The sequence below is a fragment of the Amia ocellicauda genome, chromosome 1, assembly GCF_036373705.1.
Source record: "Amia ocellicauda isolate fAmiCal2 chromosome 1, fAmiCal2.hap1, whole genome shotgun sequence".
Classification (NCBI taxonomy): domain Eukaryota; kingdom Metazoa; phylum Chordata; class Actinopteri; order Amiiformes; family Amiidae; genus Amia; species Amia ocellicauda.
Window position 1 is genome coordinate 50957915 of NC_089850.1, and position 21314 is coordinate 50979228.

The following is a 21314-nucleotide window of genomic DNA, read 5'->3' on the forward strand; positions in this document are numbered from 1 at the left end:
AGGGTGGGCCTGTCTCTGGCTGTCAAATACATTGTAATTACATTGGTATTCTGTCTGCTGTCCCAATACTTTTGGTCACATGGTGCATGTCTAAAACAAACCAGACCAACCATGAATTGTTTTCTGAACCCACAGCAAAATGCGGGAATGTAATTGTATGTTATTTGTTAGATTAAGAAGAACGTCGAGTTAAAAAAAAAAATGGGGGTTGGGGGGGAGTTGGCCTGCATCTCAAATTGTGCTTCTCCCAAACAGGAGGAGCTGTTTCCACAAATCCTCTCAAAGCCGTAGAGCTGTAAGCATGTAATTCACCAGGACAGCACTTCGTCACATGCTCTCCTGCCTGTTGGTTTCCCCTCGAGGCGCTGCCGTGCGCTGAGCTGTTCGTCTACTCGTCCTGCTCATCTAGCAAGCGGCTACTTCCCTGCCTGGAGGGCTCCTGTAATTGCCGTTTCCCAAAGTTGAAGGTGCTCATCCCCCACCCCCGCCCCCCCCTTGCCGCCCTGAAATAACAGAAAAAGAAGCGACGTTCTCACTGGGTCCTGCTGTATGTGAAGGACAGCAGCATCAGGACTTACATTCTCACAGCACTAGTCCATTCTACCCAAAATGACATAGAGCAGTGCATGACTAGCGCGAGTTTGGGACTGTGAAACCAGCCCACAGTGTTTAAAAGTCCGCATTCATCTATAGGAAAAACCTAGGTGCTCCTGCGTGACTTTGAGGTTATTTTTATCTCTCTCATCTAGTGAGAGACACGGGGGCAGATTTGAGGTGAAGCGGGAGATCACCACGGTGCCTGGAAGACCATTTTAGTAGAGTTACATCTACAGAAGACCTCGGCCCATCATGTATATAAAAACCCATTAGTTCTCTCCACAGAGTGATACCCATTTTCATCTGTTTTGTTTTCATTAACCATATGGCTGACATCTCAAACTTGTTAAGGGGAAGAAAGAAGAAGAAGAAGAAAAAGGAAAAAGTGAAACTACTTACCTCATGGGATTCCCGTCAAGCATGAGCTGAATGTGGGATGACAGGGCACAGCCGTTCAGCACAGTTCTCTGCAGTGCAGCTTACAGGGGTCTATTGGCTGTGGATTTCAACATTTGTTTGCTTCACCGGGAAAAACTACTGTACTCTAATGTTCATGTCATGAGGAGAGTGCTGTCCCTAAAGAGAGCGCTCATTAAACTGATTGGATCTGAGATGTGTGTCCGTCGCAAAGCATTTCTCTGCCTTAAATTTTTGGAGTGCCAGTGCCAGGCCTTTTTAAGTGTTTTAGCTGATATTCTTTGTATTTGTTTTCTTCTGTGCCATTTTCACTGCATGACTTTTTTATTTTTTTATATAAGCTACTGCTACCTTCAAAAATGAGAAGCGAGGTCCTATTTTTCAGAGGAATATAAAGGAACGTATCCTGAATTTTGATTCAGAAAGGTTTGGAATTTCCAATTCCAAAGAAAATTTAAAAACACACAAGCATTCTAATGCTTGAAAATCCATCTGTCCATTTCCTTTTGCCAAAGATTCTACAGATTGCACTTGCATCTGATGACTGATGACCTTAAGCTACCTTTGATAAAGTCATCCTCATGTGGGACTTTGAGTCCAGCCTGAAAGCAGTGCAGTGCTGTAATCCCATGTAAACAGCCTGCACAGTATGACTACATGTGCATTTATTGATGTATGGCTGGAGCAATTGCTCAGTGCAAAAGAGCCCACAAGACTCCAGCACCCAGTTTCATTCCTGTAGTGAATTAACATTTTGCGAAAGGCAGATTTTCCCACAAAACAAAGAGCTGGATCTCCAAAGATGCCAGTGGTAGACTTGTGTGCCTGGCGTTGATTTGCATGTTCAGGGGCTGAGGTAATCCTGATGTTTCACTGGGTGGGGACACTTCTCTGCCATGGGAGAACATGTGTCTGCTGTTGTTAAGATGCACAGGGGGCTCAAGCTGTGTCAGGAGAGTGTTTTTTCAATGTGCAGCTGTCCACGTGGCTTCTTTTCACACCCTTGAAAACGTTTTGACATGCTTTTTACAAAAGCTTCATATGTCGAAATGCGTAGAATTACAACGCGTCCTCATTGTCACTGTGACGTGTGTCTTTAATATTCTCAGAGCCAGAGTGTATCTAAAGCTGTGCCACCGTGTGTCTGATTAAAGTGAAACAAGCCACAAAAAAGCAACCGGATTTGTTATTATTATAATGATTTGTTTTTTTGTTGTAGTAGTAGTAGTAGTAGTAGTAGTAGTAATGTCTAAAATAGAAATGTGAAGAGGCAGTGGGCATCTCTGCAGGCTGTCGATTGACTGAGTGCAAACCAGGGTGAATGGAAGCTCATTATATCAAACACTGTGCAGTTACTGTGATGTTAAAGTCAGGTACGGCTAATGAAGGGACGCAGTGAGTGGAATAACAATGGATGGGAAAAACAACCAGGAGAGAATCTGCAGTGAAATTCTGATCGCAAAACATCTCCCAGGGAAAGACTGTTTTTTGTAGGGATGTTTACTGGGGGCCCCAGGAGTTGGTCTATGGGCCTATTCAAATTATTATGGAGTTGATTTATCCCAGACACTGTCCTACTGTTCTCTGGATACTAGATTGCTTTGTCCATGCCGAGTGAGAGAGGTCAGCTGTGTTGGAAAGAAATCCGTGTGGGAATGAATGCAGGTAATTAGAGCTTGAGATTGGGAGACAGAAGGGGCAACTTCAGCAGAGTGTTTTAGGAGACGGTGTCCATGTGGTGCAAGGGAACTCGGTGTAATCTCTGTGGTTAAATAGGGAACCGTTTCTCCCTCATCATTATCCATTCAGGTCTGGGCTCATAGTGTCTCAGTGTATAGATTTTCATTTCCATTTTTTGGGGGATTCATTTTCTCCCTTCGCCTGTGACATTGAGTGCAATGTTTTTTTGACGTTTACTACATTATCGGAGGATTAATCTAATACAGTATCCCCTGGCAAGGTTAATTTAGCCCTATCAAAAGCTTATCAGAGTCGGGACAGGTCGGTCTGTGAGATTTTGCTGCGTCAGATCTTAACCTCAGTCAGTTATGTTCTTGGCACCTACGTTGAAGTATATTGGGAGGGGAAAATATCAACCAATTTCTTAATTGCTGTGGTTGGGCATTTATTTTGTACATATTTTTCTGATTTCCCATCATGTATAGTAAAAAATAACTGCAGCTTCAATCAATGACGTGTGCAAGGTGGGTAGTGACTGTGGATGAAGACGGGGCGTATACATTGTGAACATAGTGTTTATTTTTAAATCCTGCTGTTTAGTCATCACCCTACATACGTTATTGGTGGGTTTGGACACGTTTTCTTTTATTTATTTATTTTTCTGCTCTCTGAATAACTTGTTTCAATCCGTTAAAATAACTTTCCCTCCCCGCCTCGATTAATTTCACATGGAAGAACCAGTATTGGACACATGGCAGATTTCAACACGCCGTATCGCATTTTGTGTATGAGGACTCCTTCTGCTAAGCAGCTTTTATTCATTTATTTATTTCTGCTTCTCTGTAAAATTTGTATACATGTGCAACTGGTCTCTTTTAAAACACATGTTTTAAAAAGTATTAAAACTAAATGCTTCATTCTGTGCAATATACATTCACAAGGTACCACAGTTTCTGTGTGCAGCTCTTTTTACGTCACAGCCATCTGGTATTGTGCTGCAGGTATTGTGTAAGGACACTCTGTCCAGTCGAGGAATGCCACACTGGATCTTACAGTGGAAGGGTCCTTGGAATGACCTTCAGAAAAGATACCAAAGTAGCAAATAAGCCCGACTGGAGTCCCCCTTCAGTGGTGCAATAAAAATTCAGGCTTGATCTTCATCTTAACCTAGAGAACAGGGTGTTTTACACTAAGGACAGATCTCTGCTCATAAATGAAATATGATGTTCGAGAGCCCCATCTTTCTGGAGAGCAGGGAACGTTTAGCTGGCAGACGAACTTTAAAGGAAGATGGAGTTGGCTTACTTTATTTTCAATATTTAGAAGCTATTTATAAACCTTATGAAGTGATGTAGGTTATTTTATTTTTATTTATAATAAAAATATTATCTTTCATGGTACATACACAAGGATGGGCTAGTCATAGGAAGTGGCCCTGGTGAGTGAGACAGCCACCCAGTCGACTTTAGATAACATCCTGTCAATAGCAATGGCCGTGTCTTATGGGATTCCCTCCCTGGCTGCTCAGCAAACTGGTGTCAGCAGTTCTGAGGCCAGTGTTCAGAGAGATCGCACAGCGATCGTCCCCCTCAGACAATCCTCCCTGCTGAGTCTGCTCCCTCAGGTGCAGTATGTCCTCTGCTGACCACAACTCTAATGCTCCTCTCGCTGGTTAAGTCAGGCTGCATGTGTGGGGCTGTCTGGGCATCCCTTGCAGTCCTCTTCACTGTCCACCTTCCTCTGATTTGTATTCTTGCACTGCCTTGGAAGAGAAGAGCGAAAGCCTTTCAGCTGTGACATGACGCTCGATAATCAAGAGAAGAGAATGGTGCCATTTTATCCTAGTGTGTGTATATCACTGTGTGTGACTATGTGTGCGTGTGTTTGTTGTTTTTGTTTTAAATTGATGAGGCATGATGTACCCTTCCTTCTCTCATTAGTTGCTTGACTCTCCTGTATAATCCAATCACCTACAATGTGGGGCACAGGTCTCTGTCTCTCACAGTATGACTCTTGTTCCATTGTCTCTGCGAAAGACCCTCTCAAGAATACAGGTTCCAGGATTCAGTAAATCAGAAGTGCAATAATTCATGCAGAGTTATTGTCTTAGATGTTTTTTTTTTTTTTTTTATCTCTACTGAGCACTGAGATTGCACCTCGTTTTTTTTAGTTGAATTAATTTCGACTACAAAAGCTGGAAGGACGAAGGCAAACAGACATAAAAGCTATACCCCACCTCTGCTCCCATCTTCTCTGCACTTAAATTTGACATTTTAATGCATTTCTAGTTTGCTCTTTTTCTCCAAAATGAAAGAATGGGAAGGAGACTAGTGGGTGAAACTTAGAGGCAAGGCTTTCAATTGATATTCAGACTCCGAATGTCTGGCCTGTGTCTGGGCTTCTGAGTCACATTGCCAGATAACAGAGTTTGTCTGTGGGTTGTTGTCTGATGCTTCACAGCACCGTCACTGCTGATTCTTTCAGTTTGATGGCAAATGACCGTGTGTTTAATGAGACCTTGGAGGTGCATCAAAGGCTGCTAGGAACACAGTACAAATGTTGTAAATGATGAAGATTGAAGGCAGACTTTAAACTCTAGTGTTGCACCTTTGTGAACAGAATGATAGGACAATTTGCCATTATAGTGGCACTTTGACTTTGCCGTCGAATTTAACACTCACCTTGTTCAGTCCAGCTTATGCAATTTGTTTCCACACTTTGTTGTGTGTAAAAAAGAAAAGCTGAGGGACTTGATCTAATTCACTGTGGTTGGTGGTTTGTCTGTCTTTAATCCTGAAATCTTACTGGTTCTGAACCACATAGAAGTGGAATCCGGAGCTGATTCGCAGTGAATGCAGTGAATGCCACACATGTAACATGTCAGTAATTCGACATTGAAAGAATGCTGATTTTCAATTGCCGAGTGAATTACGCTGTTAAATAGAATGAATCGAATATGATTTTCCCCATGCCATGAAAGTGGAGGACAAAGTATACTGAAGAAAGTCAAGGTGTTGGCGTAATCAGTGAAGCTTGGGGGGGGTTTGGGCTGAGCAAGGCTGGGGAGGGGGGTGGAGTGTCCATATCCTGAGAAATGAGTGTGTCCCTGGTGTCTGGTCCACTCCCCAGGGACGACAGGGAGGCAGGGGAGTTGAACAGCGCAACACAGGTCTGTGCAGCAGGGAAGGGGTTAAGTGCGTTCGAAGAGCTCAGCTGCTCCTCCATGCTCAGGAGCTCAGTTGCTAACAGCAGCCTGATCCTCTCTCTTTCTCTCTGCTCTCTCTCATCTCTCTCTCTCTCCCCCCTGTGACAGGCTGCTCCTGCAGTGAGTCGACAACATGGATCCAGGCAGTGGGGCTGCAGCAGCAGGGGGTGCATCGCTGGGACTGCTGGGCTCTGCTGGGACTCATGACATTCCTGACAGGTAAGTCTCAGAGCCCCCCCACCTGCAGTCTCCTTTTTCATGGCAGTTTTTGTTGTTTGTTTGTTTGTTGTTTTATTGCATTAGTGTCTTCCTCTAGGGAGGCGGACAGGGCTTTAGGGGTGTGTGTGTGGTGTTTCGGGTGGGTGGGGGTGGTTGGCCATGGTGGCACATTGATGAATTCCATCACCTCTGGGGGTTTCAGTGCTGCTGCGCCCTGAGCAGAAAGACAAACGAACCGAACCATACCTGTGGGCTTCTCGCCCTATACCGGGGGCTGTGTGGATGCTCAGAGTGTGGCACCGTGGTGTTGGATGTGTGTGCCTGTTGTTCGGGGAGCTTGGCAGGGTGTCCGTGTTTGTGCGATGATTGTGTGTGTGGAGATGGGGATAAAGAGATCCAGGGTTGTTTGATGCAGTAATATACAAGGACTACTTAACCTAGGGTTAGCTGTTGTTCCTTTTTGAAGATGTTTTGGGTGAGATATATTTGAGTGTTAGTTTTATGGGGCTTTTTTTGTTTGTTTGTTTTTAAACTTCAGGAGTAGACTTTCAGAAGTGGAGTCTGCTCAATCTCATTTATTTCATTTAATTTGATCTTTTCCTTTCCCATACTGGCTGTCAGTGTGCAGAGTATGTGGAAAATAGATACATCTGTACATATGCTGTAACACAGCTGCCAATCACTGAGCTTCCACAGTGCAGAGGCACGCGCACACTCACCGCCCCCCTCATCCTCCTGCCCACCCACATGCCCCAGACTTTAAGAATGCTTCAGAGCATGATCATGTGACCAGAGGTCTACTTGCTAGCAAGAACGTTCAGAAATGCCTGTAAGAGTGCCATACAAAATGCTCAATTCATTGTAAATTCATATGTGGTGTGCTATTTTGGTCACCTACACTATCAGAAGCACTCTCAGGGGAATGCATGCTATAAGAGATTTATTCCCCAGCTTTGCCAGCCTGTAGACTCAACCTGGCACTGTCCAAGCCATACATAAGCAGAATTACTGTGGTGGCTGCAGCTTTGCATACATTAGACACAGCAAAGCATCACAGATCAGTGGTCCTCAAGGAGGGCTGTCGGCCTTTCTGCGAGTTCCAGGGACACGCGCACCACTATTTGAATCACATCCCCTCTTCTTTCCCCCCTGCAGTATCTATGCCCTTTCTTCCCCCAGTATTTGTCAGTCACCATTCTGACAGCAGATGTACAGAGAAGAAAGCCCATAAACGTACTCCTCCTGGCCAGAATGCACCTCTGAGATGTAGCCTGGGCTCACGGGCACAATAATGCACCACTTTTTTCAGATCACTGTCATGGACCCACCATGCTGTTTATTTAAGAAATGAATTCATACACAAACACACACACAAAATTGTGGGGCGGTATTAGACTTAGTGGCGTACAAAACTCTCCTCTGGGAATTATGCTTGGATAAATGTGTGAGAAACTTCTCTTGACACCTTCTGCTAGGCTGACTGGCTGAATCCTCACTCATTGACCCTATTCTGTCATAAATCCTGACCTTGCAAGTACTACACTTCAAGTAAGTCTCCGTTCATACTGATATATTTCACACATACACACCTCTGCTGGCTATGAAATGGATTGCTGATCTCAGACAATGAATGTGTATATGTATAGGTTTGTGTTTTAATTAAATGTATCATTAACAACCTTCATCCATCCACTACTAAAGGAAGGCCTCCCAGAGGTTAGCCAATATACAGCCTCACATATAGTAGCATGCAGTCTCTATGTAGTTAAAGATTCCCAAGAGTCTGAATCCTTAACTTATTTGAGATGACTGGAGATACAATTAAATTTGATTAGAGGACAGTTGCTATCACTACTGTACAAATAGAATAACAACATGGTGGATGGGACATCTGTGTTAGCCATACCTGGAGCCAGTGTACAACAGCACTTGAGGCTTATACTTATAAAGTATCAGTGATTTAGATGCACTCTCACTAGTGCAGGAGCTGTATTTGAGCAGGAAAAAGCTGAACACCTTCACGTTCGAAGTCCTCAGGTTGTACGTCACTTCTTGTGGTCTACAAGTTTTGGAAACCATTTTGGTATCGGAAAATGTGTCTGCCACGGTGATGGATGGCTATAGCGTTTCTCCCGGGTCTCCGTTTGCACGTGACGTGGAGAGTGGCGGTTTTGATGCTCGTGGCGGTAATGCTGATTAATAATGCATTAGAGCTGCCTTCTGGTACAGTAGTGAGTAGAGCTGTGATCACTGTTTTACAAAATAAGGAAACATAATAAATCACTGTGACTACTACATGGAAATAAATATCAAAGTAAAATGAATTAAGAACAGGAAACAAAAGCTCTTAAGGCTACATAATATAGTCTCTGCCCACTTTCTGAATACATAAGCAGACGAGCAGCAGTTAATTTCAATGTCAGCCCTGAAGAGACTGATTAATGAAGGTATGCACAACCTGCTGTTGCCGTGTGGGTGTTCTTCTTGGGAAAACATGGTAAGGCTGGTCCTGAATCTAACCCTTAACCCCACCCCTGACCCAGACCTTCACATTTCCCGCGCTTTATTGTGTTCTCCCTGGAACCACAGAATTATCTTGGGGAAGAAGAGAAATCGCGCTACAGCATATATATATATATATATATATATATATATATATATATATATATATATATATATATATATATAATGTTTCTGTTGGTGAGATGTTTTTGTAAATAATAAGTCTGTTCAGCTTCATGTAGGCATATTTCACTGCAAAGTTGTGCCATTGTTTTATTTTTTTTAAAGCGCAACAGCCTAACATCAAAATCGGATTATGCTGAAGCTAGTTGGTGGTCAGGGCTCCAGTTGCATCAGCTAACGCTTTCCGCTGGCACCCAGAAAACCAGCTGTGATGGCCAACACACGTGGCTTATTCAGGTACATTTATGTACACCACAAGTCCCAGTGCAACAAGTTTGACAATTTGAAAGGTCTCTTATAGGGTTACAATTCTGCAATAATTAGGACTCAATGTACAAATTGTATGCGTTTTGAGTATCTGTATTTCTTATTTTTGTGACTGTGTGCTGGTGGTTTGAAATCTCATGGAGGTTTTCCCCCTCAATCTACACATAGGCATTATATAAGACCCTAGTGTAAAGGATTTTCATGCAGTGGATTGTGCATCATGGAATGGCAGAAAAGCATTTGGTACTTTTCAGTTTAGAAGGTGTTCAGTTAATCTGGATGTATTTAGTTTTAGTCACTGTCCCAGTCAGGTTGATGACAGTTAATTTATAGACTAGTCTTACTGTGTGAACCTAAATAAATAATTCTCTAAGTGCAGTCCAGGCTTGGGTGGTTTAGTCTGACAGTTCATCCCTGTTTGACCAGTAGGCAAGCAAGGTTATGTAAACGAGGACCGAACCAACATTTCCCAGTACAGGGTGTCACCTTTGTCACACTGTTAAACTGAGGTCTCAAGCTTCCCTAGGAATCTCTTCACCCCACCTTCCTTGTTTTGTTGTTAATTCACCTTGAACACATTGGGTTTTGCATTTTGTTGATTAAACTTAAAAAAATATATATATACACTCACCTAAAGGATTATTAGGAACACCTGTTCAATTTCTCATTAATGCAATTATCTAACCAACCAATCACATGGCAGTTGCTTCAATGCATTTAGGGGTGTGGTCCTGGTCAAGACAATCTCCTGAACTCCAAACTGAATGTCTGAATGGGAAAGAAAGGTGATTTAAGCAATTTTGAGCATGGCATGGTTGTTGGTGCCAGACGGGCCACTCTTGAGTATTTCACAATCTGCTCAGTTACTGGGATTTTCACGCACAACCATTTCTAGGGTTTACAAAGAATAATGTGAAAAGGGAAAAACATCCAGTATGCGGCAGTCCTGTGGGCGAAAATGCCTTGTTGATGCTAGAGGTCAGAGGAGAATGGGCCGACTGATTCAAGCTGATAGAAGAGCAACTTTGACTGAAATAACCACTCGTTACAACCGAGGTATGCAGCAAAGCATTTGTGAAGCTACAACACGTACAACCTTGAGGCGGATGGGCTACAACAGCAGAAGACCCCACCGGGTACCACTCATCTCCACTACAAATAGGAAAAAGAGGATACAATTTGCACAAGCTCACCAAAATTGGACAGTTGAAGACTGGAAAAATGTTGCCTGGTCTGATGAGTCTCGATTTTTGTTGAGACATTCAGATGGTAGAGTCAGAATTTGGCGTAAACAGAATGAGAACATGGATCCATCATGCCTTGTTAGCACTGTGCAGGCTGGTGGTGGTGGTGTAATGGTGTGGGGGATGTTTTCTTGGCACACTTTAGGCCCCTTAGTGCCAATTGGGCATCGTTTAAATGCCACGGCCTACCTGAGCATTGTTTCTGACCATGTCCATCCCTTTATGACCACCATGTACCCGTCCTCTGATGGCTACTTCCAGCAGGATAATGCACCATGTCACAAAGGTCGAATCATTTCAAATTGGTTTCTTGAACATGACAATGAGTTCACTGTACTAAACTGGCCCCCACAGTCACCAGATCTCAACCCAATAGAGCATCTTTGGGATGTGGTGGAACGGGAGCTTCGTGCCCTGGATGTACATCCCACAAATCTCCATCAACTGCAAGATGCTATCCTATCAATATGGGCCAACATTTCTAAAGAATGCTTTCAGCACCTTGTTGAATCAATGCCACCTAGAATTAAGGCAGTTCTGAAGGCGAAAGGGGGCCAAATATATATATATATACACACACACACACACACATTTAATTACATTCTTACAGCGTCTAAGCAAGCTCTCAACAACCATTAAAGTATTGATCACCTAGTTGAGAGAACCCAGTAAAGGCCACACATTTAATTAGGGAAACTGTTAAAAAAATGAAGAGGGCAAGGATTAGAGGAGAATATGCAGATGAGCAGCAGTCTTCAAAGGAAGACAATGGCAGCGGAGAAATTAGTGTAAATATCGTTCAATAATTCACCGCTCCACCCTCCGTGTGAAGATTTGTATTTCAGATTTTGCTAGCTAAATGGAGCAAAATATGTGATAGAGAGAAAAAAACCTTCTTTAAAGTACATCATATAATAAGGCCTGTATGGAGACGTGAGCATTTAAACTTACTTTAAGCAGACAAATAGTTCGTAATTCTACTAACCCCACTATTTGTTTTGTTTTCTGAGTCTTGTCCATCACCGGAATTGGAGCAGTAATATTTATCAGCCGAAAAAGACTGCCGATTAGATGTGTACATTTTGTAAGAAGGTCAGGTTGTGGAAGTTGTTACTGTTGTAATATTGGGACATGTTTGTTGAAGGGTAATGCGGGGAAGACTTGGCAGATGCAGTAGACCTGCAGCTGGGTGTTGTGTGTGAGCGACCGAGTCAGTGCTGGGACAGGAAGAAGCCCAAGGTGAAATCAGTTTAGGGAATCATGTGTTTCATGAGAGCAGAGGGCCTTCTGGGGTGTGGGTGGGGTGGCTGGGGGCTGGGGGCTACAAAGTAGATTACCAGCACCCATCCCAACTTGCGTTGAGATGGGACCTTGACAATGTCCTCCTTCCTGGGAGCACAGTGCCCCCCCTGCAGCCACTCCGTCACTGCCCAGAGCTGGGCACCTTGTTACAGCAGACTACCAGCACCCCCTGGCAGCTGAAAAGAAAAACAAATATGTTATCCTCGTTGGGGGTGGCGCATTATTGTTTCTCTGAGGCCCCAATCCCAGCTGCAGTCAGAAGTCATTTTTTTATTTTGGTTGGTTTCTTCTCCATTTTTTTGTGGTCAACTCCTTGGATCACTAAGTTATTAATGGGAACCAAATGAGCACGATGGGTCTCCTCTCGTTTGTAAACTTTATTATGTTTCTTATGTAACTCTCTGAATCATGGATTGACAGGCCAGATAACCCAGCTGTTCCACCCTGCAGAGTGGGGTTTACTTTAGAGCGGAAGCAGGGAGAGCACAGAGGTGTACAAGCATTCCCCAGGATGTTTAACAAATGATAACCACTTGTGTATTTTACCAGAATGCTCTGCTAAGCTGCGAGACTTTGAATCCAGTGTGTAAAGTGCTGGCATGTCAATGGCTGTTTCATGCACAGTTGCCCTTGCAGCGAGGCAGAGCTACTGTAGCAGCTCCACTCACTCGTGTGTCTCCGCTCTGCACCCCATGCAATATGCATGCCTGATTAAAACCAATTTCTGCAAAATGACATAAGAATCCCTGACAACTGTTTATCTGCACTCCCCCCCACCCCCCGAGGCAGTTGTGCAGCACTATGAACTTAATTATTGTGTGTGTGTGTATAAATGTTTGTGTGCGTGTAAAACAAAGTGATTTCTTACAGTGCATTTAATACTATGAATGTAGCACATTCCTTTGGCACGGTGCTATGATACAGGGGAATGGTAATTATATGGGCTAGTGAAGTTTCCTCTCTGACTGTATTGCAAGGGGGAGTCATTCAAGATGTGGGTGAAAGATGCTGTGGCTTATTACATAGCAGAATGAATGGAGATTGTGCGCAGCCTCTTAACTTCTTAACTTGCACACATAGTCATGGAAACAGACTTATGCAATGAATTGTCCTTTAGAATACACTGGGAAGAGAGTTTGAATGTATGTGTTTTTGTCTTCCTAATCCAAATCCTCAATACATTGAAACAAAAAAATGTCGACTTTTAAGATTTGTTTCCATACATTTTGGATGATTCTAGTTATTCTTATATTTTCATAATGCTTCAGCACCAAGAGATAATTTCACCTGCATGTTTAGAACACTGTCAGCTTTTTCCAAAAACCATTTACTGATGGTAGATGCTATTATCTTGAGCAAGCTAGAGAGACTAAGCTGGGATGTACACATCTATCACTGCTGCTGCAGAGTATCTTGGTTTGACACCACATCACCAAGACACAGCAAATTCGGTCATTTGCTCACGGTTAAAGATGGTGAGTCGGTGGTACAGCTGGGCACATGGGCTGCAATCCCCTTTTCAGCCACTGAACCTCACTTTCCCATCTGTGAGCCATGGCCAGTTCATTACCTACTTGCTACAAAATGTTACAGGCTCCCTTCTCTGTGATTTATTAACTGTCCTAATGACCTTTATCATCCAGGTCTGCTTAATAACATCCCCCAGGACTAATTGCAGGCCAGGCGCCTTCTTAAAAACTGCACTCGTGTCATGGGACGCTGCCCCAAATCACATAGATACACGCTGATTACCACAGGAGCCGATAACGTCATTTATTGGGTTTATGTCAGACAGGGACATTATCTGGTCTCAGTCAGTGTTTCCCAACCAGTTTCATCACCAGTCACACATAACGACCGGTGGGAGGGGCTGGGGTGCCGCCCAGGATTATAAGCTAAGGTGTGTCTCAGGCTTGGTAAAGTTGGGAAATGCCAACCTACCTCACACCCAGTCCCTGACGTTTCCCTTTTTTAGGATTCCTTCTGTTGATCAGTTGTCCTTAAAATGGGGGTTTTACCTTATCTTCCTTTATTTATTTATTTGGAGCATGGGGGAAGGGGAGGGGTGCGGTCTGTTCCCTGATAGATCCAGTAAACCGTTAAAATGCCATATTGTAAATCAATACATTAATACTTGTGCAGCGGGTGTGGAAATATATGGGCTATACTGCCTCCTTGCTCGGCCTCTTGGTTAATTAAGCAGGCTGGTTATGTTTGTTCTCTCAGTGCCGCTTCATTCTGTTTTCTGCTCTCTGTTTTTATTTCCCCTTTCCTCGCTTGCATAAAACTAAACCCAAGCATAAAAAGAGAAAATGGTTTGATAAAGTGTCTGTATGTGACAACTGGGGAAATCGTCATGCATCTGATGGCTGGCAGCGCAGTGTCAATCTCTGTCCGTCTGTTTGTCCGTCTGTTTGACTGATGCATGTGATCATTGCCATTGACAGAAACGCAGAACCTTTTCTGATAGTCTAACGTACTGTTTTCTGGGTCAGCAGCTGCTTGGTGCTCTGTTCCAATTGATTAGGGATGCAAACATTGCAGTTCTGTAGCTGCGCTGATGATGACAGTTTGAGGTCGGGGGTGTATAAATACCCTTGGAGGTGCGTGTGCGTGTGTGTGTTGGTGTGGGTGTGCGTGCATGCACGCATAAGAGTGGGACAGTGTGTTCACTGCTAGGTACAGCCTGCATTTTTCATCTTTAAATACCTGTTTTTGAGAGAAGCATGCAGCACAGAGCTCTGCCCAGCACCAGCTATGTAAATTGCTGCTGATAAAGATGAATGAGTTTTATTATTAGCTAGCCTTGAATTTTCAGTGCAGATTGTTAATGAATTAACTGCTGCTACATCACCGAGTCCCATAAAAAAGTTATTTATATTTATTTTAATACTTCCAAAGCAACAGTAGCATTTTCTACCTTTTACGTAAACATTATTATTATTATTATTATTATTATTATTATTCATAGTTGAGTTCTGTAGTTCAGTAAGGGGGGGTGCTTCTGAGTCACTGTCTACCTGTAAACAGCTTTGGACTCTATTGGGATGAAGTTTTGAGTTTCCTGGCTTTTCATCAGATCAGGGGCAGTTTTATAATTTCATTCTTGCTCAACACACAGCACACAGAGAAAAACGGCACTGTTTCAAAACCCTGACAGTGCAATGATTTAATATGAATTGCAGACATGGGTGTCCCAGGGCTTTAAGGACCATTCACAGTATACATTTTATGTGGGAGGACACAAGCTTAACATTGTCTGTGGAGATTGTGCTCCCCCTCATCATCATGTAGAGTACTGGGTAGCCAAAATAGGGTAGCTCTCAGGACCCTAGCTCTGAGGAAACAATGCCCCCTACTGAGACACTGGCTTTACTGCACAGTCAGTTCCGATCTCCATACGTCTTTAGATCTGGACAGGAGTCACCGCCACAAGCCTTTCTTCAGCTGAGCACCGATCCAAGAACACAAAGGAGGATTTTGACGGTTTCATCAACAATTAGAAAGAATGTCCCACTCTGTTTCAAATCAAATTTTGGATCCATCTGCTGCTGCTAAATTACATTGCAGGAGGTTTTGATGTGGCATCGTGGGTTTTGGCGACGAGTTAATCTCCTGGGATCTCGGCTTACTTCAGTTTGATTTAGTCAACTCAACTCTTATATGTTTTAAAGATAGGGCACGCTTTATTGAAATGCTGATGTGAATTCAGTCGGTCTCATTAGGACTGTCTGCAATGATCAATCTTTTTGATTTCTAATTGGACAGTATTGCCTTGCAAGCGTGTCTTTTTTTTTTATTCCAGAGAGTTAAATTCACGTGAAGTGATGATGGGGATTTGTGAGCTATGATTGTTTCTTCTGTTAAATAAGCTGTGAACAGTCATTTGTGGTGAACATTTCCTACTATATTTCTACATTATCCGCCCCCATCCCCCCCAAAAAAATGGACATGTTATCTATCCTTTATATAGATGTTTTAATTATTTGTCTGTCTTGGCTGCATGTTTCACAGAGAAGTTTTTGTATCCATGCAGCACATATAATGATCTTCTCTTTGCATAAATTATAGCCTAAGTACATATTTTATACAAGTGTGTGTGTGTATATATAGGCCTATAGAGAGAGAGATAAAAGAGCATGAAGTAAATGTTAATATTTGTTCAATATATATCCCAAGGCAGTACTGTCCTAGTAAGTGACACATATAAAGTGCCCAGGCTGACATATTCCATAGATGCACTGAGATTCAATTACAGTGACGTCCTTCCTTACACTTAGGGACAAAACCAAATTGATGAAATTTAAGATTAGCTGACAGGCAGATCTGTCTCAGTCTGAGAGTGCTCTCCCTCGGCTGTCTACTGGAGCTGCGGTTGTGTCCGGTTAGAAAATGTAGGAAGGTTTGTTTCATAATCTCTCCACCCATGGCTGCTGGCGCTGGATCATTTTCCTCTAATTTGTACCAAATAGGATTTCAATAAAACCAACAGACAAACACATCTCCCGGTGATATCTAGCGTTAATCTCAGCATTCATTTTGCCTAAAAGGATTCTTTTATCACTTCAATATAAAACTATTTTGTTTGTTTGGTTGTTTGTTTAGCTTCTGACTAACAAATACAGCGTATGATTTTTGACCCTTCTATGAATTGAATTAACGTTTGCCATATTGAATCTGATTGAAGTCTGATGAAACATGGCAGGGGCCCAGAATGACACACTGCATGCACGCACACTAACAAACACTCCCAAACTGATCCTTAAGGCAATAAGGAGATGTGATTGATAACAGAAGTATGGAATGCATTATATTGTCTCATGCTGAGGCAACATGTAAGCAATCTGGGCTGCATAGTGTGACTGAGATGTGCAAGTGTTTATTTTACATTTTTAATATTGTTTTATAATCTTTTGTGTCTTATTTTGTGGGGTATGTTCCCAGCATCAACGATTACAGTAGCACCTCCTGTACCTACCAGCAGGATCTCTAGCCCCAACAATGTATTCACTGTGAACATTGTATCTGAAACGCAAGTCTGATCGCGGTTTTCAAGTGTCACTCGAAAACGTATCTCTCTGATCTACCCTTTCCTCGGTCGCTGCTTCTTAATCTCTCCGATTGCCTCCTAAGCGCTTCGTTTGGTGTAATGACTCCTGCGGTATGCCTGTATAGACCTTTAAGGAAATCTCCTGGTGTCATGTTTTTTGTAGATTGCTTTGCCCATTTCTTTTAGTCGAAGGAGCTCAACTGAAGCAGCAGCACAGAAGATCTTTCCCCCAGTGACTCAGAGTACAGAGATGAACATGTAGGCCAGTGCTCCTAGGATCATGTTCTTATCCATCTAGAATGCAGCAGCCACATGTGAATTGAATTGTGTTCTTCTTTGGGGCTGACTCTCTCTCTCTCTCTCTCTCTCTCAATGTGAAGTTCCAGGGGCCTGAGGCCATGTCTTCACCCGGAAGAAGATGACATTGTTCCAGAGCTTGCCAGGAGCATTCACCCCAGGGAGAGACCTGACTGGGAAGAAACAATCAGTGCCATGGTAGGCCTGCATCCCTGTTTATACTGTGGTTGTTTAGGCCAGGGACTGGGACCCTCAGGGATCCATGGGTGGTGTCTACAACAGAACCATTAAAAAAAAAAAAAAAAAAAGGAAACCGCCATAGGTGCATTCTGCTTCTAAGAACGAGAAGTGATGATGTCATGACATGTTGTAGATAAAGTCTCTGAATCTCCTGTTTGTGAGAACGTAGGAAATGTGCTGGAGAGTTGTGTAGATTGGGAACATATCCACTGTAATCAACTTTAGCAAGAAATTCTGCTGTTTGTAGTTTCAGATAAGTGACAAGAAAGAGGAAAGCCATGCCATGAGGATTATATATCTTTCTGGGAGACCAGAAAGGTGTATTTTTTTCTGTAAGATGTGAGAATGATAAATAAGAATTTTAAATGACTGTCTTTGAAGTACAGTACACTGTGACATATTTATCTGCCTCCACCATCTTCTGTTTTAAGGCAAAAAGCTTAGCAATTTAGCAAATGCATGTCATTTTGTGAGGAGAGAATTACTTTTAGGAGACTTTTTAAGTACATAGGCCTACATAAATAATCATAATAATAAAAATAAAAAGTCGTATTTATTGTGAAGAAGGGACATCTTCCCTGAGCAATGGCAGGGCTTAATTTTCTTGTCATGTCACTGCTATTTACAGTTCATTGGTGCTTCACTGGAATTAACTGGTCACCATGGAAACAGAGTTATTCTGATTTTAAACCTTACTTGAATGAACATTAATATAAACATATAGAATATGTACTGCTCTTTGAGAAATACGTAACTGAAATACTACATTGAATGTAAAGGAAGGGGAAAAGATTTTGGACAGGTTTGAAACTCAATGTAATATTATTATAAAAGAGAGATACATTATGGATGAGTGTGTGTGTGTGTGTATATATATATATATATATATATATATATAAATGGGACATTAAAAAAAAAAAAAAAAAATCTACAGATGTCCAAATACTGCCACCTTCTGCTGGCTTTTTGTCTGCAAAGATTAAGTAGTCACAGTTTGTTTTTGTCATTATTTATTATTATTATTATTATTATTATTATTATTATTATTATTAGTAGTAGTAGTAGTAGTAGTATTATAACTTCTGACTTTTTACTTTATATTTGGCTTATTTCATTTTTTATACCATGTCTGTTTGTATTGTTTGTATTAGTTATACAGTCGGGGGCAGCCCCTGGCTTAAACTGTGTATTTTTCAGTTTCAGTCTGTTAGGCTAAGAAGAGGAAAACAGTTATTCATTTAGCCTCGGGGATAGTCTGTATCACAGCCTTTGTCTCTTGGTCTATGTAAAGACACAGTGCACCTACTGCCAATATATTTCAACAGCATATCAGTTTAGTTTCCCACCCCAAAGTTGTCAGGTTGTCAAGTGTGCTGCAATAATATGTCGTCTTGTAACTGCATTACTCAAATCATGAGGTCTGTGGTATTTGCATGGAATAACTGAAGACTGATGAGTATTTCAGGAAAAAAATGTAGTTAAAAACTTGACAAGGGATGCAGTGAGTGAGGGTTTGCCTAGTCACTGATTAAATAATTGCTTGATTAACTTACAAATTTAGACATATGCTCTGCTGCTCCCCTCCCCTGCAACGAGCAATCTCAGAAAGTTAAATTATTCGGAATGACTGCTGAGTGTTTTCACTTGAGAATTGAGTGTGGTTGTAGGATTTTGGATCGTGCTTCTTTTGGGAGAAGCAACATAAATCTGTTTTGTTTTATTATTTATAGAAAGTTGTGTTCTAAAAGGCTTATCTCTTGACCAAAAAAAAAGGCATCTGATACCTTGAGAAATTATTTTCTAAGTCTCAACTAACTTCTGCTTCCTTTTGAGACAAACCAAAATAAAAAATTAGGGGACAGCAACTGCCTTGTGCAATAAAGTGATGTGTGGATGTCTTTCATTTGCTTGGGTAGGCATCAAAGTGACTTGTAACCTTGGCGTTTGAAGGATCTGTAAGCTGTTGCTCCTTTGGTTATGACATTTTAAGATGGGTTGAATTGAAGCAGGGAGATGTTTATTTTTCTGATCTCAATCAGATTTGCCCCACAGATCAGATCTTGAAGCAAATGATACGTGGCTTTGATCGCCTGGCACTGAGCAGGAAGCCAACACACAATTGATGGTGTATATTTGTGTGGAGTGACAGGATTCATGTTCAACCTTTTCCAGAGTTACAGTGGAAACATATCGGCTTTTGATATCTCGTTTCCCGTTTTCATTTTCCTTTTGTTTCGTCTCCCTGTCTTTCTTTATTTTCTTTGTTTTCTGTTCAATGCCTGCTGTATCTGTGGCCCCGGTCCCCAGAGTCCTGTCCCACAACTGAACGTCACCACGCCCTGCTCCTCCTCAGCTCTGGGGTTGTGCCTCTCAGCAGGGAGGCCAGGAGGGCGTCTCTGAGGTACTGCTGAATTGTAACCTCTGCCTGTGTGTTTGTGTGTCTGTGAGCAGGCAAGGAGCGCAGAGATCCCAGAGCTGTCTGTGGAGCCCCCGCTCAGGTCCTGCGGCAGCACTGCAAGCATGAAGGTGAAGAACATCAAAAAGTAAGTCGACACTGCAATTGTGGGGGCAAATTGGAGGCATTACGATACCAGTAGACACCAATGGGAGTCAGTGCTCTCTCAGACAGCGTGACTCCCTGTGTGTTAGAGTGGCGTGGCTCCAGGGCGATGCGACTCACTCCTGTGCGGTGTGCCTGATAATAAGAGGAACTTATAAAGAGCTTTCAACTTAATTACTTTTAATAGCTTGTTTTAGTTTTATCAGACCTTCATATAAATAGGTGAGCTGTAATGCCTGTGTGGTTTCTAATTACTGCGCAGCGTTGGCACCATTCCACGAGACTAGAGCTGTGAAGACACCGAGAACTCTACGACTAAGGAAAGTCCTAATGCTGGCTGCTTTTCACTGGGGCCTCATCTAGTCAGTGCTTTTCATGCCCCGAGAGCCACTGTTCTGGATGTTCACTTTGCCATTGTATTTGTCTGGGGTCGTGCTGCAGGTGCATAGGCACAATGTATTAGCCAATTCCCAGACAACATTCATATATAGGAAACTATGGCTTTAAGGTCAGGAGTTTTTTTTTTTAAATCCTCATGGCAAATCCTTGAGATCCTTGCTTTTGTATCTCTCTGTAAAGAAATATGACACTTCCATGAGGCAAAGTGCTTTGCAATTTCACATCCAGAATTCCAGATCAGTGAAATGGCAGGATGTGGTTTTGGACATAGCAAATGCTATGCAGTGCTCGTGGGTAACAGCACATCGACTTTCGAGGGGAGTGATTGTCTCTTCACCCCGGATTAAAATGTCTTCTGTGCTGATGAATCACCTCACCTTATGCTCACATACCAGTCTGTGCCATAGTCTGCAAGAGAAAGCGTTCAGCAATGTACTAACCACTGCTTTGCTGGGCATTTCAGACAGTGGGCTGAAGGTTACAAACAGGAACAGCCTTTTATTTGCAGACTTTTATATAATTTTCTTTACTGGATACAACTTGGGGATTTTGAAGGCAGTGTTTTAAAGCTTTAGAGCAGCTGCTGTAACCCTGAATTCAGACAGACAGATGCCACATTCAGCAACGCCTCTGAGAGTTAGAGACTTCTCTGAACACACAGATTGCACAGCAAATGATTGAGGAACAGTGGTAACGAGTTGCCCCTTACTTTTTTCACAACACACTTACTGCATTTTGTTTTAATGATGTATGTTTTTATGTCTTATTGACTTTCTTGCTATTTGTTTTATGTTTTAAGTTTCCTTTTGTTTGATCATTGTGTGCTTTTCTTGAAGTGTAACATCAAGGATAATGGTGTATAAAGATCAAAGCAAACCAACAAAAAAGGTTTGGGTTACAGTTATTAAAAGAGGATCACATTGTGTTATTTTTTTGTGTGGGTGGTGAAACCTCAAAAGGTAGAAATACAAAATAGTTTTTTGTGTGTGTGGGTTTGTTTGTTTGTTTGTTTAGCATAGTGATAGTATTTCTTGTTTTACAGGCTGTCTTTCACAAAAGGCCATTTCCCCAAGCTGGCTGAATGCGCCCATTTCCACTACGAGAATGTTGACTTTGGAACAGTGCAGGTACGGATGCTGCTCATTTGAATGG

At 42.3% G+C, this 21314-nt stretch overlaps 1 protein-coding gene across 6 annotated transcripts in view; it reads left to right on the top strand.

Annotated features, from left to right (window-relative positions):
• The window catches only part of arhgap32b (Rho GTPase activating protein 32b), a 161257-nt gene that overhangs the window by 55798 nt on the left and 84145 nt on the right, over nucleotides 1–21314 (top strand). For all 6 annotated transcript variants that reach the window (XM_066708230.1, XM_066708238.1, XM_066708246.1 and 3 more), the window contains exons 2-5: nucleotides 6008–6118; nucleotides 17047–17161; nucleotides 19655–19746; nucleotides 21205–21289. In XM_066708230.1, the coding sequence (XP_066564327.1) occupies nucleotides 6033–6118; nucleotides 17047–17161; nucleotides 19655–19746; nucleotides 21205–21289 (378 nt within the window). In that variant the 5' untranslated portion in view covers nucleotides 6008–6032. The remainder of the gene's footprint in view (nucleotides 1–6007; nucleotides 6119–17046; nucleotides 17162–19654; nucleotides 19747–21204; nucleotides 21290–21314) is intronic.